Source organism: Vanellus vanellus (genome assembly GCF_965231255.1).
Source record: "Vanellus vanellus genome assembly, chromosome: 1".
Taxonomy (NCBI): domain Eukaryota; kingdom Metazoa; phylum Chordata; class Aves; order Charadriiformes; family Charadriidae; genus Vanellus; species Vanellus vanellus.
The window spans coordinates 56,377,862-56,393,167 of NC_138905.1; the positions used below are offsets into that span (position 1 = coordinate 56,377,862).

General features: G+C 54.5%; 1 protein-coding gene across 1 annotated transcript; it reads left to right on the forward strand.

Annotated features, from left to right (window-relative positions):
- Nucleotides 1-3,128: 3,128 nt before the first annotated feature.
- Nucleotides 3,129-15,083, forward strand: PMM1 (phosphomannomutase 1; the record flags this gene model as incomplete). Its single annotated transcript, XM_082498254.1, is given in 10 exon segments — nucleotides 3,129-3,185; nucleotides 3,187-3,225; nucleotides 3,227-3,340; nucleotides 3,464-3,581; nucleotides 4,511-4,587; nucleotides 4,789-4,880; nucleotides 7,252-7,351; nucleotides 8,186-8,261; nucleotides 11,186-11,301; nucleotides 12,082-15,083. Coding segments are annotated over 10 exon segments (912 nt in total). The 3' UTR covers nucleotides 12,205-15,083.
- Between the last annotated feature and the right edge of the window lie 223 nt (nucleotides 15,084-15,306).

A 15,306-nucleotide genomic window follows, 5' to 3' on the forward strand; every position in this document is an offset into this window, starting at 1 on the left:
AAAGGAAGATGTTTACCCCGTGCATTTTGCAATCTGTCTTTTCGCCTCCTGAGCAGCCCCTTTGCAGAAATAATGCTGCTACTTTAAGTTCACTGGGTAAAATTCCACATGGCCATATAGTGTTTGTAATAGCCAAGGAGCTCCCAGAGGGTCTCCTGGGCTCGGGGCCTACTCTGTGTTTCCTGGCAAAAGAACTGCAGGAGGAAATCGTGTTTGCTTGGTCTTACTGGGTATGGAGACCCCTGTAGGCCTCTTAGGAACCCCATTTTCTCCAAAGATGGTTATGTGTAAATTGCAGGACTGTGGCCCCAACATTCCACCCAGCCATACCTACTCATAGGAATATAAACTAGACTGAGAAGTGTATGTAAGTGTATATAGGTGACAAACTTCAGCCAGCTGATTGACAAAGGGGCAGGGAAACTGAACTCCTGAGAGGGAACAGAACCTGTTTGCCCACTCTTACTATTCTGTCTTGTATTGCTGGGGTTCCCCTGTGCCATTTTAAAGGTGTTAATAACATCTTTAGGCGGAAAGTGATGTTTTGATTTATTTGTGTTTTTTTTTTCTATTACAATAAAAAGAAATACACTGAGTTTGCCTGTTTGAATGTATGTGTCCGCACAGCTGCCCAGCAAATGCAGCTGACCAGAAGTCATCATCTTCACTGTGGTCCCAGCTGGAAAGTGCAAGAGGAGAAAATGTCCAAGCAGTTTGTCCCAAGTAGCAGTGGCTACTGCCCTTTGCTAGAACTGGTCACAGGCAATATTCTTATTTAAGTCTGGGAAAATTTTCCTTTTGTAAGCACCATGGTATCTTATCAAGACCTCGCTCCTGAGGCTTGACACAGCTTGGGTGAGGTGAATGAGGGCTGGACAGTAGGTGTTCTGTCAGCACAGGTTTTGTGCAGCCCTTGCTCATCTAAGTGTGCAAGAATGAAACATCTAATGTCTGCTGTTGAAGAAGAGGCCCAACAGAGCTGAAACATAGGAGAAGGCTCTAAGTTTTTCCTGATTGTCTTGATGCTACTGCTTTCAGAAGGAAAAAAGTAGCTTTAAGAAGTGGACTCCATGCCTGGGTTCCTCTGGAGCTGCAGAGGGGATATTGGTGAGGATTATGTAGCACTGCCCATCACGCCTCTGCCGGTGGGCTGTTAAAGAGCAGGAGAAAATACCTGGTTCTGGGGAAGAAATGAATTCTACTTGGTTCAGCCTTCTGAATGCATATCGATAAACCGCACAGTTTGCTATTTGTGTAACAGTGTGCATCAGTGTAATATAGAAGGGGCCTTTAACAAAAATTCACAATTGTGGTTATTTTGGGCTGTGTTATTCAGATGTGGTACTGGTTTGCTATCAAGTACCAGTACTAGCCCCACATGAAATACCTGGGAACACATATAAAAGGAAAACCTTGACCTTGATGGCAGCCCTAGACAGAGTGTAAGTCAGTGTTCTCAGCCACTTACCTTCTAAACTTCAAACAAAATATTTGCCCTTGCTGCTGGTAACAGAGATTTTATTCATGATGACAGCTGCTGCTTATCTGAGCAGCAATCAGGGGACCGTACCAAGAGTGGTTTAAGTGCAAAGTATTAAATAACAGAAACAGCCGCAGCAGCCCTGTTCTCAGAGCTAACCCAGATGAAGGAACAAGCACAGCTGTGCGCAGCTGTGCACTTCATCCAAAAGACAAACTCATACTCTCAGGGAAACCAAGATGGCACAAGTCTGGGTGATACAGACTGATACCAAATGGCAGTCAGGGTGCTGGGAGAGGTGTTTTGATGTGAATAGAGTTTCTAAAGCAGCGTGACAAATAATCTGGAGAAAGCACGGCAGGTAGTTCAAGTTGGGAAAGCTGTCCTGGTAGCTTAAACCCGATGGCACTGTAGGAGTGCAAAAATGTGAACGCTGAGCTGTATTTTACCAGCCTTCCCAATTCTGGGAAGTGCCCCGAGGTGGCACTGCTGCCTTGCAGTGCAGGGGTGCACCTGAGCCGGGGGAGAGCAGCTCCTCCTTTTGGGATGTCCAGAGTAATGTCAATGCAAGAGGCAAGGAGGAAGGTCTCTCCCAAACAAGAAAGCTGCAGGTAGGAGCAGCCAGGAGATGAGACCGTAGGGCAGCTTGGGCTCGGACAAGAACCAAGTGCCGCTACAGGGGTGCAACAGGAGTGAGCGGGCAGGTTTTTCCTAACCCCAAGCCTCCTTCATCCAGACATGGGAAGTCTCATCCTTGTACCATGTCGTGGCTTATGAAAAATAAAGGCTTGCATTCCTGAATCCCCAGGAGTTCACCGTGTATCAGACCCCACAGCTGTCTTTTGAGAGTCCTGGGTGTTAGCTTGCGGCTCTGCTGCATGGGAGATCTTTGGCTTCTGGTAGTCAAGCAACCCAAATCCATGAAGGCAACTCCATTCACTCTTCAGCACACCATGGTAGACACACTTCTGTAGTATTCATATTCTGGAGGATGCATCCACACATTAACTGCTGAGAGATATATGTAATCACACCTAGACAAGCCCTATAAATGGGCATAACCGTAAACTGAACTAAAAATTTGGCACCCAATTGCACTGTAAGCAGTTGGGTGCTGAGAAACTGTTCTAGGAGCTTCAATGCATCTGAGAAAAGACTCCAGCTTTCCAGAGGTGGGAGCTCGTAACCAGGCTCTGATCCAGAAGGCCCCAGAGGCTTTGATTTTGCGGGAACATCACTACCAGGACAAATACCACTTGTAATACCCATCCAAGACTGCCTGACTCACCGTATTACAGAGGCAACTCAAAGAAACAGCGTGGAAATAGCTGTCCTGGTGACATTAACTGCTGGACACCATGAATGTCCCCGTCTCCTCCTCCCCCCCAGCCAAATAGCTGAGGATGTTTTGCTAAACCTCGTCCAAAGCAATGGCACAGGGGTAAATTATTAACGTTGTTCCTGTACACACACACATACACACAGCCCTTTCATTGAGAGGGGAGCAAGAAAATCAAAACCATGAGCAAAACTCCCCAGAACCTGCGAACCCCTCCGAACGCTGGAACCTGGCGGAGAACTGGGAATAGGTGGTTTGCACGATGTCCTGGGAAGCAAATAATTTGCCAGAAAAAGAGAAAGCCCGCGGATGGGGGCGCCGCGCCGTCCTCCCCCGGGCAGCCGCCGCACGGACGTGCGGCGGCTGCCCGGGGGAGGGCGGCGCGGCCGTCGCCATCGCCTCCTCCGGGGCGGTCCCGCCTCCCGTTGGCAGAAACCGGGATGGCGGCATCGGCGGCGGCGGAGCGGGGTCGTGTGCTGTGCCTTTTCGACGTGGACGGGACCCTGACACCGGCCCGGCAGGTAGCGGGGCGGGAGACGGGACGGACGGATGGACATTGCGGGGGGGGGGAGGGGACTGGGGGGGAAGGGAGGGAAAGAGGACAGCATGGCGGAGCTTGCCCTCACCCGCGGCTTCCCCTGCAGAAAATCGAGCCGGAGGTGGACGCCTTCCTGCGGGAGCTGCGGGAGAGGGTGCTCATCGGCGTGGTGGGAGGCTCCGACTACGCCAAAATAGCCGAGCAGCTGGGGGACGGCGACGAAGGTGCGATGCGGCCCCCACCAGGTGTCCGTGTGTCTGTCCCCCCACGCACCCCTTCCGCGGGGGTCGCTCTGCATCCTAAATCCGCCCCCAAGCCCTGCCCCGGTGAGGACCACTCTCTCCCTTTTGCGGAGAGCAGGGAGGGATGGATGCTCCAACCCAACCCGGGCTGCCGGCTCCGGATTTGGGTTTGTACGGGCTTCGTCTGGGTTTGTACCAGCTTTGTCTGGGTTCTGACAGCCCCCCCCCCACAAGCCCCTTCTAAATTTTGCCCCCGTGGTGGGGTCTCCGAGGGGACGGGGGGGGGGGGGGGTGGGGGGGTGGGTCCTCATCGTGTTCAAACAGGGCCGGGGGGAGGGGGGTAGAGGAGGGAGTGGGAGGGTGAGGGGGCAACCTCCGCTCCCTCCACCTTGTTTTCCTTCTCTGGCATGGATGCCAAGCACAGATGAGCTCCCAGCACTGTCTCCTTAGTGGAGGGAGGCCAAGAAATTCCCGGCAGAGGCCGATTGCTGAGTCGGCATCGGTGTGTGTCCAGGTTGCAGGAGAGGCTGGAGTTAGATAACCAGTGTCTGCATCACCCCACCAGCCTGGCGGAGGGGAGGGGAGGAGAGCAAGCAGAGTAACACGCACGTGGTTGAAAGCCTGACATTTTGGAGCCCTTATCTTTGTCCTGCCACTGATTCAGCCCGTGACCTCAGTCAGGTCGTTTCCGCCTGCGTGCGTCAGCTCCCCACCTGTGAGACGAAGATAATCTCCTCGCCCACTTTGCGGAGAGCGAGGAGGGTCAGTGGCCCTTTGTGGAGCACGGGAGATGTGGAAAGTGCAGTACTAAGAAACCAGGAGGATGGTTCACTTAGCCCTGAGCCCAGTCCTTCTGGCCCCTTTTCCCAGGCGGTACTCATTTCTACCTCTTTTGTTTCCTCCCCCCTCAGTCATCGATAAGTTTGACTACGTCTTCGCTGAGAACGGCACAGTGCAATATAAGAACGGGCAGCTGGTCTCCAAGCAGGTAGGTCCAGCTCCCCTTGCATCCATGGCTCTCCTTCCCCATGCCCTACACACCATGAGGAGACACGTCTGGCACCAGGCAGATGGGCAGCCTCTTCTCCCCAAATACCAGATCTGAATGTCCCACTCCTCCAGGTCATGTCCTCGGGTAGGCTTCACGGGTGGTCAAGCACCTTCCTCACTCCCCCTTCTCTTCCCGCAGGCCATTCAGGACCACTTGGGGGAAGAGCTGCTGCAGGATCTGATCAACTTCTGTCTCAACTACATGGCACTGCTGAAGCTGCCCAAGAAACGGTAATGGCCCAAGTCCATGCAAATGGCAGTTGTATCACTGATTTCTAGGGAGCTCTGGGCTCCAGAGCTCTCCTAAGAACTGCTGAGCTATGGAGCGTGTCTTGCTCCAGGCTTTATCTTAGCATCTAGAGGCCCTGTGTAGGATCACTGTCCCCCTGAGCTGGGCACTGTGGGCAAATAATGGAGGGTCTTTGTTCTGGAGAGTCTGCACTATATTTTAACATAATGCCTGCTCTTTTGCCCCTCGGATTTTCTTCCCTGAGCAGCAGGGCACAGCCACTGCGTGCATCTCATTTAGGACAATGGTACCAGCTTGTTACTGGTCAGGGCATCAGGCATCATTGGTCGTATGAGTTCCCAAACAGTTAAACAATGGCTCTTAAGAAGAGAGGTCCAGTGCCTGAGCACACGGTTTCACACTGTTTCTAACCCAGTGTCGCTTGGTGCCAGGGGTAATAGGGCTGTCCCTGCTCTGCCCCCAGCCGCGCGTTCCTGTCTGCTTCCCCCCATGAGATCCAGCAGTCACAGGGTGAGCTGGGTCGGTACACCTCCTCTGAAGGAAGACTAGGCCACTGCCAGGAAAGAAAAGGGTAGTTTTCCATTGGATCAGCTTGCCTTGTTAACACAGAAAGGAGACAAGAGGGACCAGATGGCAGGAAGGTGGAAGGGGAGAGCAGGAGGACCTCTTTCAGAGGCCTCCTGCAGTTAAACCAGCTTGGGTGCAGTGTCAAACCACCCTTCAGACCACGGTTTCACAAACGCTTGAAGCTGGCATGAGCCAGCAGGACTGTTGAAAGCAGCAGCAGCTCTGCCCTCCCCTCGCCCCGGCTGGTTTGTTCCTGCTCTCCCCTTGTGTATTTTTTTTACGGTGAAGCTGAGCTGGCGAGCTGTCTGGTTGAAATTAGGCTGGTAAAAGCTGCTAAACTGTGATCCAGGTTAGTTGCCTGATGTGAGTCACCATGTGGCAATACGAGCACTGGTGAGAGGGGCCAGGGTGGCTCCTTGCAACAGGACTGCCAGCTGAACGTGCCCCCGAAAGTGTGGGCTGGGACCCAGAACCCTCAAGGCTGTTTGGTTGCCTCATTGCTGTCTGGTTGCCCAACAGCCCGGCGAAGTTTCACCTCCCAGTTGCCTCTGTGGATTTAGGCTTATGGGATTTCTAGCAAAGCAAGGACTTTAACCCACATCTCCCGAGTCTTGGCCTGAGGCATGAGCCACCAAACCCTTGGTGCTGCAGAGATGCTGCTCCCGGGCTGCAGGCATGGCCGCCCGTGTGTGCGGTCCCTGTGACGTCCTTCACTGTGGTAGGAGACAGGAGGTGGAGAGTCTTCCTCCAGACTGAGAGTGGTAAGTGCTTTATCACAGAGAAATGGCAGGCAGGGCTGGCAGGGACGTTAGAGGGTTAACGAGCTCAGGGCTCCTCAGCTGGACAGGGAAGGGATCCCCCTACTCCAGCTAGGTTTCCACAAGAGTTTCAATCTATTTTCACATTGGCGGTGCTGCTATCCCCTGTTGTTTCTGCCCCTCCTATGGACCAGTGCTGGTACCTGTCTGACCTCTCTTTGAGCTATTCCAAGGTGATAAGCAAACAGAACTGGCTGGGTTTGCAGCAAAAAGAAAAGAAGGAAGCAGGTTTTTGCTGGTTTAGTGCTTTGAACCATCCCACCAAGGAAGCTACAGAGTAGTGATCCCAGTGCAAGGTGAGGGTGGCAAGCAGGAACTGGGTCCTGTCTGTGCAAGCTTAGGTAAGAGTTGCAGTCAAAGGTGCAGGGGACAAACAGGAGGTGCAAAGGCCCTCCTGATTTGTGTCCCAGGAGGAGGTGCTGATTGCTCATCAGCCTGCTGCCGGACAACAGCGGTGAGTTACGCTCCCCTGTTCCATCCTACTGCCCCAAGGTACTGCCAGCTTCACCCAACCCACCCAACATTTCTTTAAAGCCTCCAAGGGTGGAGATGCCACAGTCTCATCAGGTAATTGGTCCAGTCCAGGCAATAGCTGTCATTGCAGTCGTGACAACATTAGAAAATGTTTCCTATCATCTCACCTAAGCTCATTGCTTCCAGCCTGTCGCCAGGGCACAACAAGATCTGTTTATTCCTCTTCTCTAACAGTCTCTTCTTATGAAACTATGAGCCCCTTGGAGACCTTAAGCAGAGTTGTTGAAGCCTGGTCTCTGCCTGCTTCAGCAGGGCTCTTGGGCAACCTTAGAAGCTCTTGTACACCTGAAGCGTGAGCACCCATGAGTGGGCATGGCTGATCTCCTCCTGTGTGTCCTTGCAGATGCTGAAGCTTCACCGTGCAGCCATTCCCCTGGAAAGGTCTGTTTTTCTCACCCTGCCCCAGTAACCTTGTGCCCTTGCCCACCCACAGAGGAACCTTCATTGAGTTTCGCAACGGGATGCTGAACATCTCCCCCATCGGACGGAGCTGCACACCAGAGGAGCGAATCGAGTTCTCCGAGCTGGACAAGGTATACCGGCCAGGCTCGGGCTCGCCCTCCCCTTTGTTGGTTTTGCACCACCACAGATCTCAGGTCTTACTTGCTTCCCCCCACCCCGAGGAGAAGAGCCCATCACCAAGCTGTGCACCAGGCCAACATGTGCAGCAAGGTAGAGACAGGACTGGGGGTCAGAAAACCTAAGGAGAGACATAGATGAAAGGAACAATTTTACTTCATTGGGGACCACTGATGCGATGGGGTGGCCAGCAGGATTCCTTGTGCTGTGGGAGAGCCCCAGGGAATAAGGTGCTTATTTAACAGGGTGTTTTCTTGTTTACAGTAACCATAGATGGCCCAGCAGCTGTCTTCTCTCTCCTACTCTCCCAGCCCCAATAGAACTGGAACTGATGGGTTTTCCAGACTGGTAGGGCTAAGGCGGATCTGCTGGGCAGATCTCCGGAGCACTTGCCCCATGCTCATAGCAGTTTCTGCCTGGGGGAGCTTTCTTGGGGTTGAGGCGTCAGTCGGACTTTGCAAGACTTTTTAAGCAAAGCTGGAGACTTTGGGTTAAGAACTGGGCTTCTGTAAAAAACAAAGCAGTTGCATTTCATTGCCAAGGAAGGGCTGGGATCTGCTCTTCTCCAGAGCCCCCTGGAGCTGCCCTGAGCTGTTGGCTTTTTATGCAGACACTGGACAGGACTGGTGACAGCTAAATGGCATTACACTGGGGCTTGGGGCAGGTGGGAAGGGGAAATGCAATAAGCCAGAGTTGCCAAGTAGACAGCTTATGGTGGATTCTAGTAGACTGTCAATGTCTAATTATTCAAACCCTCCTTCCTTCCCTGTCCTCCTTCTCCTCCGTAGAAAGAGCGGATCCGAGAGAAGTTTGTGGCAGCCTTGCAGAGGGAGTTTGCCGGCAAAGGCCTGCGTTTCTCTCGAGGTGAGCAGAGGGGGCTTCCCTGGCTTTGCCTTGGCCTCTTTATCACATTCCCCATAAAATGGTGGGAAGGGAAGTGGGAATCCTGGCTGTTCCCTCCAGGGGCTTGGAGACCCCGGGAAGAGCACAAGGAGCTTGTAGTCCTGGAGAGCAGCCGCAGGGGTGTCACATTCACATCCACAGTGGGGCGACGGCAGAGAATAAACTGTGCTGCAGATTTGCCTCCCTGGGAATCAGCCAGACAGGCGGGTTTCTGTCCCGTGACATTATCCCTGCCTGATTTTCACTTAGCTCTGCGGAACCCACCCCTGCCCAGGAGGTCTGTTCCGGCCCAAGCGCTAGCAGCAGGGTGGCCGGCAGAGCTCCAGGCCCATGTGCTCCTCTCTAGGAATGAGACAGGAGCCTCGTGCGTGTCTCGGCTCTGTGGTTTTCTTGGGGGGGTTGGCTTCGAGGGAAACACCTTTCTTCCTGGAGTTCGCAGCTCCATGCCATGGGCTTTTGCAGGGCTGCTTCTTGGGGTGGCTCTTACAGCCAGCTTACCGAAGACGAGGAACCGAAGGAGAGCCTTGAGAAATCTGGGGGTCTGGCCAGCACAGGCGGATAAAATGAGGGTGTGTAAGTGGTAGGGCTGAAGCAGAGCAGATGGGTATGTGTGAGATAAGAAGCTGCCATGTGGCAGCCTAGCCAATGGGCAAGGGGGTGACAAGGTTGGGAGGGGGCAGGTGACACCCCACTCTTGCACCCAGCGTGGACTGGTACTGAGGGTCTGTCCCTCTGGTCCTCCAAGGGCTTTCCCTCCTGAGAGCCTCCCCTCCCCTTGTCCTGACGGGCATCCTGTGCTGCCCACAACACTGACACACACCGTTTGTCACAGCAGAGAAAGACAAGGTCCCCGCCGCCATGTCCCAGCAGGCATGGGGGACAGGAGCAGAACAATGGGCCTTTCTCCTCTGACTTTGGGAAGCCGCCATGAAGAGCCTGGGCCTGTTGTGTAAAAGCATGAAGACAAGGGGGACTGTGGGCCCCCCGGCTCCTCCACAAAGAAAACCTGGGTTGTCTCAGGTCAAGCATCTTAAAACAGGGACACGTGGAAACAGGGCTCTTCTGCCAAGCTGGCTCCATGTGCCTTGTCCGAGGCTGTGGAGGATGCAAGCCCTAAGAGATGGTAGGAGATCTCCCTGCAGTCCCCCAGACCAGTGCTCTGCCTAGGTGAGGGACAGTGCTGGCTGTCCTCCACACCACCTCTTTTCCCTTTGATTTCCTACCCTCTCCAGCTGGCATCGGGAGCCCCTTGGTGCTGCCCAGCTCTGTTTAAAGGCCAGAAGGCAGTGAAATGCAGCGTTTTTCACAGGTAAATGGCTTTTGGTACAAAACCAGGAAGGATTTTAACAAGGGCAGACAAGTTTAGCTCCTGTGCTGATGCTGGCTCCTGCTGCGAGCCTGGGGGCATCCCCATCCCTGAGCTTGTATGGCACTTGCTCCCATCCATATTGCAGAGGGCTGCTTGGGGCAGCCTGTGAATCTTCTGCCCTGAGCTGGACACACAGGCTCCATTACAGGTTCCTCAGGTTCTGAGGAGGGTTGGTTTGGGACCCCCAAACCAACGGAAACACCTCAACTAGTCAGGGAGAAGAGCATGGCATCAGGACACACAGGTTTGAAGAGCCCGGGGCGATGGATGCCTCTTCTGTAGCAGGGGCCATCCCCTGTGGGTACCTGTCCACTTACCCCCTTCCTAAGAGAGGTGGGGTTATGATTTTTGAAGAAGGAGAGTGTGAAACTCTAGGATTGCTGGTGGCCCACTAGATTGCCGAGAGAAGCAGAGGGGCCCACTTGAAACCAACAAGAGCAGAGACTTGATGGGGAGAGTCACATCCCAGCTCAAATCCCCATTTCTCCAGCTCTGAGGAACATACACGTGCCCTAAGTTGCAGGCTTTGTTTTGGGAGGAGCATGTCACCTGTGTCAGTGCTGGGACAAGGGACTGCCTCCACAGCCTGTGCATGCAGCAGGGCTGCTCGGAGGATGGGAAAGGTGTTGCCTCTGTGCACCTGCAAAAGGCAGCACGGTGCTGGTCTAAACTCTGCCTGGTGTAAGAGCAAGGGCTGGGACGTTCATCAGCCCTCCGTGGCTGTAGGTGTCCATGTGTATGCGTGTGCACGCACTCTGGGAAAGCTCCTTTACCTCCATACATTTGCCCCATCCACCTTGGTGCACCTCCAGATGTTGGCAACCTGTGCTTGACTCTTGTGGCAGGAGGTGGCAGGCTAGGGTCGTGCCCCGATTGTATTGATGGGTTCGTGGTACTGCCGTGGCAAGGTCCTTGGTCCTTGATCAGTGTGCAGAGCCTGCTCAGGGCCCGCTGTGCGGCCAGACAGGATCCCTGAGTTCTCATGGGGTTTGCTTTGCATGTGCAGGGTGCCAGCAGCCCCCAGTCCCTGCAGGGTTAAGGAGCGTTGGAGCAGTGGTTTTAGAAGGGCCAGTGACATCCACGCAGGAGCCTAGGAGAGAGCTTGGTGCCGGCCTCCAAGGACATTGTCCCCCTCTGGGACACAGAATGTGCTGATGCTATCTGCAAGGTGTAACCCCAAATCTCCCCCAACAGTTATCTCTTGGGACTTCCCACCCTCCCCCTGCAGCCCGCTGGTTCCTGCTTGCATGCCTGCCTGCAGGCAGGGGAGCCGTGCTGATGTCACCCCAGCTGTGCTGATGTCACTCCAGCCTGTTGTTATAGGAACAGCATCTGCCGCTGTCCTAGCCGCGTGCAGGAGAGGCACACCAAGGCAGAGCTGGTGTCTGGCTGCTGTTTTGGGGGGGAGCTCCCTACACCTATCCAGCCCTCTCCCCTCCTCCCACCCATCCTGGGGCAGGGGGACACCCTGCCAGCTCCCACCGACACTGCCCGATGCCCTCCCTTCTGCTGGCAGGTGGCATGATCAGCTTTGACGTCTTCCCGGAGGGCTGGGACAAGCGCTATTGCCTCAACGTGCTCGATGATGAGAGATTTGACACCATCCACTTCTTTGGGAACGAGACAACCCCTGTGAGTATGCCCCGCTCACCCCACGTATGGCTGCCTTTCTCCTTTGGCCTGGCAAGCCTGCATGGAGCTGCTCCATCACACTGACACAGACCTCTAGCTGTGCGAGGGCGAGAGGTGCTCTCGTGCAGTGGGTGTTTGTGGTGGGCTAGTGATGGCAGCAGGCCCGCTGGGTTGGGGGGAAACCACCCTGGATTCACTGTGCTGGGGAGCAGGTCTACCTCAGCATCGCTTGCCTGCCCCCGGCACCCTCAGGAGGGGGGCGGCCACTCCTGCAGCTACAGGATCCAAAACACAAGCCCCCAGTACTTAGGAGAGGGCTTTTCAACAGCAGGAACAGCTTCACCTTCCCTTTGGAGCAGTGGAGGATGATGCTTCCTTGCTGCTGTAGACCAGCTTGGCCACCCACTTGCCTCTTTCCAGATGACGGGCAACTTCTGCCCCCACAAATATGCCCACCCCACCCCCTCCACAGGCAGGGCAGGGGTTAACCCCAGGCTCCTGGACAAGCTTTGCTGGTCTAGTACCTTCCCCGTCCTTTCTGCCTCCTCCCCTGGCACTGAAGAGGGGAGGCAAGAGGGACAGAGCAAGGATCTCAGCCCAGCCTCTTCTGCCTCCCTGGGCCAGCAAAGCCCTGGCAGACCCTTCCCAGCAGATCCCTGCTTGCCCAGCCGCCGGCTCCCACCACTGCTTCTTACAGGACAGAGCAAGATGCGGATTCATGGATGAGGATGCTCTGGCGAGACCCAGCTAATGTTTTCCCCATTTTCTGTTCCCCTGCAGGGAGGGAATGATTATGAAATCTATGACGATCCCCGCACAGTGGGACACAGCGTCCAGTCCCCCCAGGACACGGTCCAGCGATGCCGCGAAATCTTCTTTCCAGAGAGAGCAAACGAGTGCTGACTGCCAGGTCCCTGCAGCCCTGCCCCGGCCCCACCCTCTCCCCCTGCCAGGAAAAGCACCTTCATTTGAGGAATCTGCTCAGGGTAGACCCAAAAAAAAACCACTTTCCAGATCGGGTTGGGATGTAACACGTGAGTGCGGGTGGGTGTGCAGTAGAAGGCCTTCACTGAGCAGCCCTTTGGCACTCCCCATCTATGGCTGGGGCTTGTGGGACCAGACCCTCCTCACCTCCAGCAAAACTTCTCTCTGGACAGTTCAGCCGTGGTGGGAGGTGATGCAGATGCTGTCATGGTTGGAAAGCGTTTGAAAGGGCCAGTCACAAGAGCGTGTGCGCGTCCATCCTGTGCTCCCTCCCCTCTTGTCTTCTTTTTCACTCTGTTTCTCTTAACGCTTTTTGCACGAGGGAACATGCGTCTCACCTTTCTCTCCCCCCTTGCGCCTTGGCCAGGGAGGATGGGGCTGTGGAGGCCCCAGGCGCTCTCACCAGAGCTGCTCCGAAGCAAGGTGATAGGAAGGCTGTTTGCTCCAAGCCGGTAGTAGGAAGGGGTAGCTGTGACCCCCACTTGTTGCAGCATCGTGAGTCCTAATGGAGAGGATCACCATGTCCTTCACCTTGGTGCCACACCGTGCCAGTCCCTACAAGCAACCTGGGAATGAGTTTTAAAATTACTCTGCTCCTGCTCAGAGCTTTGCTCAGGTGCAGGAAGAAACTAATTCTCTCTTTAGCTTACAAAAAAAAAAAAAAAAAAGGCTACCGTGGGTTTATTTTCCATGTGCTGCAGAAGTTGTCAAATCAGACCTTGCCTGGCGTGCTGGAGGACCCCGGGTGTCTGGTGTGTGCAAAGTACCCTGCGCTCCAGAGCCACTGGGGGCAGAAGCTTCCCAACAGTCTTCCCACCTGTGTGTTTGTTAGGCATCACAGATGTGTCAGTGTAAAACTTTACCCAGGGCGTTCATAATGGACCGAGTCCCATTCCTTCCCGGTGCTCAGCTTTCCATCATACTGCCAGAGATCTTTTCAGAGAAGGCCAACACCGGCCAGACCTGGTTTCTAGTGCCAATGGAGGTACACACTCAACAGTGCCCTCCCAGCTTGCTTTTCTACCCCATCTCATCCCACACACTTGGTTTACATGGTCACCTTTAGGGATGCAAGTTCTCCAGTGCAGCTGTCACATGTCCCCCTGCTCCTCTCTTCTCCTGGGTCTTCATTGTGGGTTGCAAAACCACATCTCTCCTTTGGTCCTTGACCTCCTTCCTCACATTGCCTCTTTATTCCCAGCTGTTAGGCTGGGGTGTGTGACCGCACCAGTGATGCTGGTCACAACTTGCGTTTCAGCAGGGGTTCAGGGATCTGCTCCAGCGAGATTTCCTGCTTATAGCTCCCCAGGACATATATGCCTGGTGTTTGTGGACCTGGAGGGTGCCAGAGGTTCCTGCAAAAGCTCACCACATTGCTCCCTGGGACCCTTTCTCAGGACATCCATGCTGGTATGACACTACCCCATCTCTTGGTCTTGTTTTCCCTCCTTTTTTTCTCCTGTCCCTGCTTTCCTTGTCGTTGCTGTTCATCTCCCACCTTGCAGCTAGACTGCAGAGAGAAGTTTCTCAGCTGGCTACTGCCACTTAACCAAGGGGCCAAGTTCCTCAGGTGAGATATGCTGGTGCTTTTAGACCCAGGGCAGGGCTCCCATGTTGCCATGGGCAGAGTCCTGAGTGGACCTTAGCACTGCTGCCTGGCCGCAGGGGCAGGGTTGCCGTGTGACCAGCACTGGTGGGGTGCTGTCTCCTCCACCTAACTGCACCTCTTAACTCTACAACGCATCAGGTCTGTAATGCATCACATTTGCATGAGCACAGCAGTCTGCCCAGCATCTGGAAATCCCCAACAAATGCACAAATCCCTCTTTCTACCCAGAGAAAATTTCTGCATGGGAGAAGAGGACCTGTTGGGGAAGCCTGGAAGCAGGGTACCCTTTTCACAGGCCACTGTTTTTGGCCCTCCACTGCAACCTTCATGGAGGAATTGTATGTTTTGTGGTTCCTCCGTCTCTGTTTCACTGTGGATCAGGTTATGTGTGGGTTTGGGGGGGGTATTTTTCCTGTAAGTCTATTCAAAGTCAGCAGGATCTCTAGAGAGCTTTGTGGTGGGTCAAGAGCGGGGCCTGGCCTTGAAGGCACGAGGCACCATGGTGGCCGTGGAGGCCGAGATGCCTTGTATATTTGAAGGTAAGGGCGGGCTCTGTCTGAGGCTGCTCCTGACGACAGCACGTCCCTTGTTTAGGGTCGGGGGAGTTGCAGGGTGAGCAGGGCAGAGGCAGGGATGACCTTTGAGGCACCAGCCATCGCTTTCTCTGCTCAGGAGCTCATGTGTGCATGGGTGAGATCAAGTTCAGGAATGTTCCCCGTTCCTGTCTCTGTCTTACACCAAGCTTGGGTTAGTTGAGGGCACCTCCCACTAGGAGACCCTGTCCTGCTGGAAGGAGGAGGAGGAGGATGGCGTCAGAAGTAGCTGGGGCAGCCTCAGGGTCTCAGGGCCACTAAGAGCCCTGCCTGCCCTGTGTTTTGCAGTCAGGGATGAGGCACAGCTCTGGGGCTGGAGCCCTACACCTTGGGCACAGTGCACTCCTGTCCCTGAGATCCCTTTGCCATGATGTTCCTCTGCCAGTGGGTGCCCATGGCGTGAGTGAGGGTTTCTTCCCGTGTGTGTGAGCAACACAGGTGGACCCTGTGTTGGAGACTGTGGTGCCGTATGGCTCCGTATCTGTGCGAGACGGGCAGCTCCTGTCTGGCTGATACCAACTGTTAAATAAGAAATATATTTAAATACATATATATGTATATTTAAAAAAAAGAAATTAAAATCAATCATATTAAAGCTACAACATGCAGTGGTTGGAGGCAGCGTGTGCTCTGTGCTGGGCTCTGCTGGGGTGAAACACAACCAGACGGCAGACAGCTGCACTTTGAAATCCCTGCAGCAGTGGGGGACCAGCCCCAGTCCTGGTCACCCCTCCTGGTGGGCAGCAGCCTCCCATCCCAGGCTCAGGGTCTGCTCCCCCCAAGCAAGGCTGGAGCACTCCAGGAGCCCCCAGGACATGC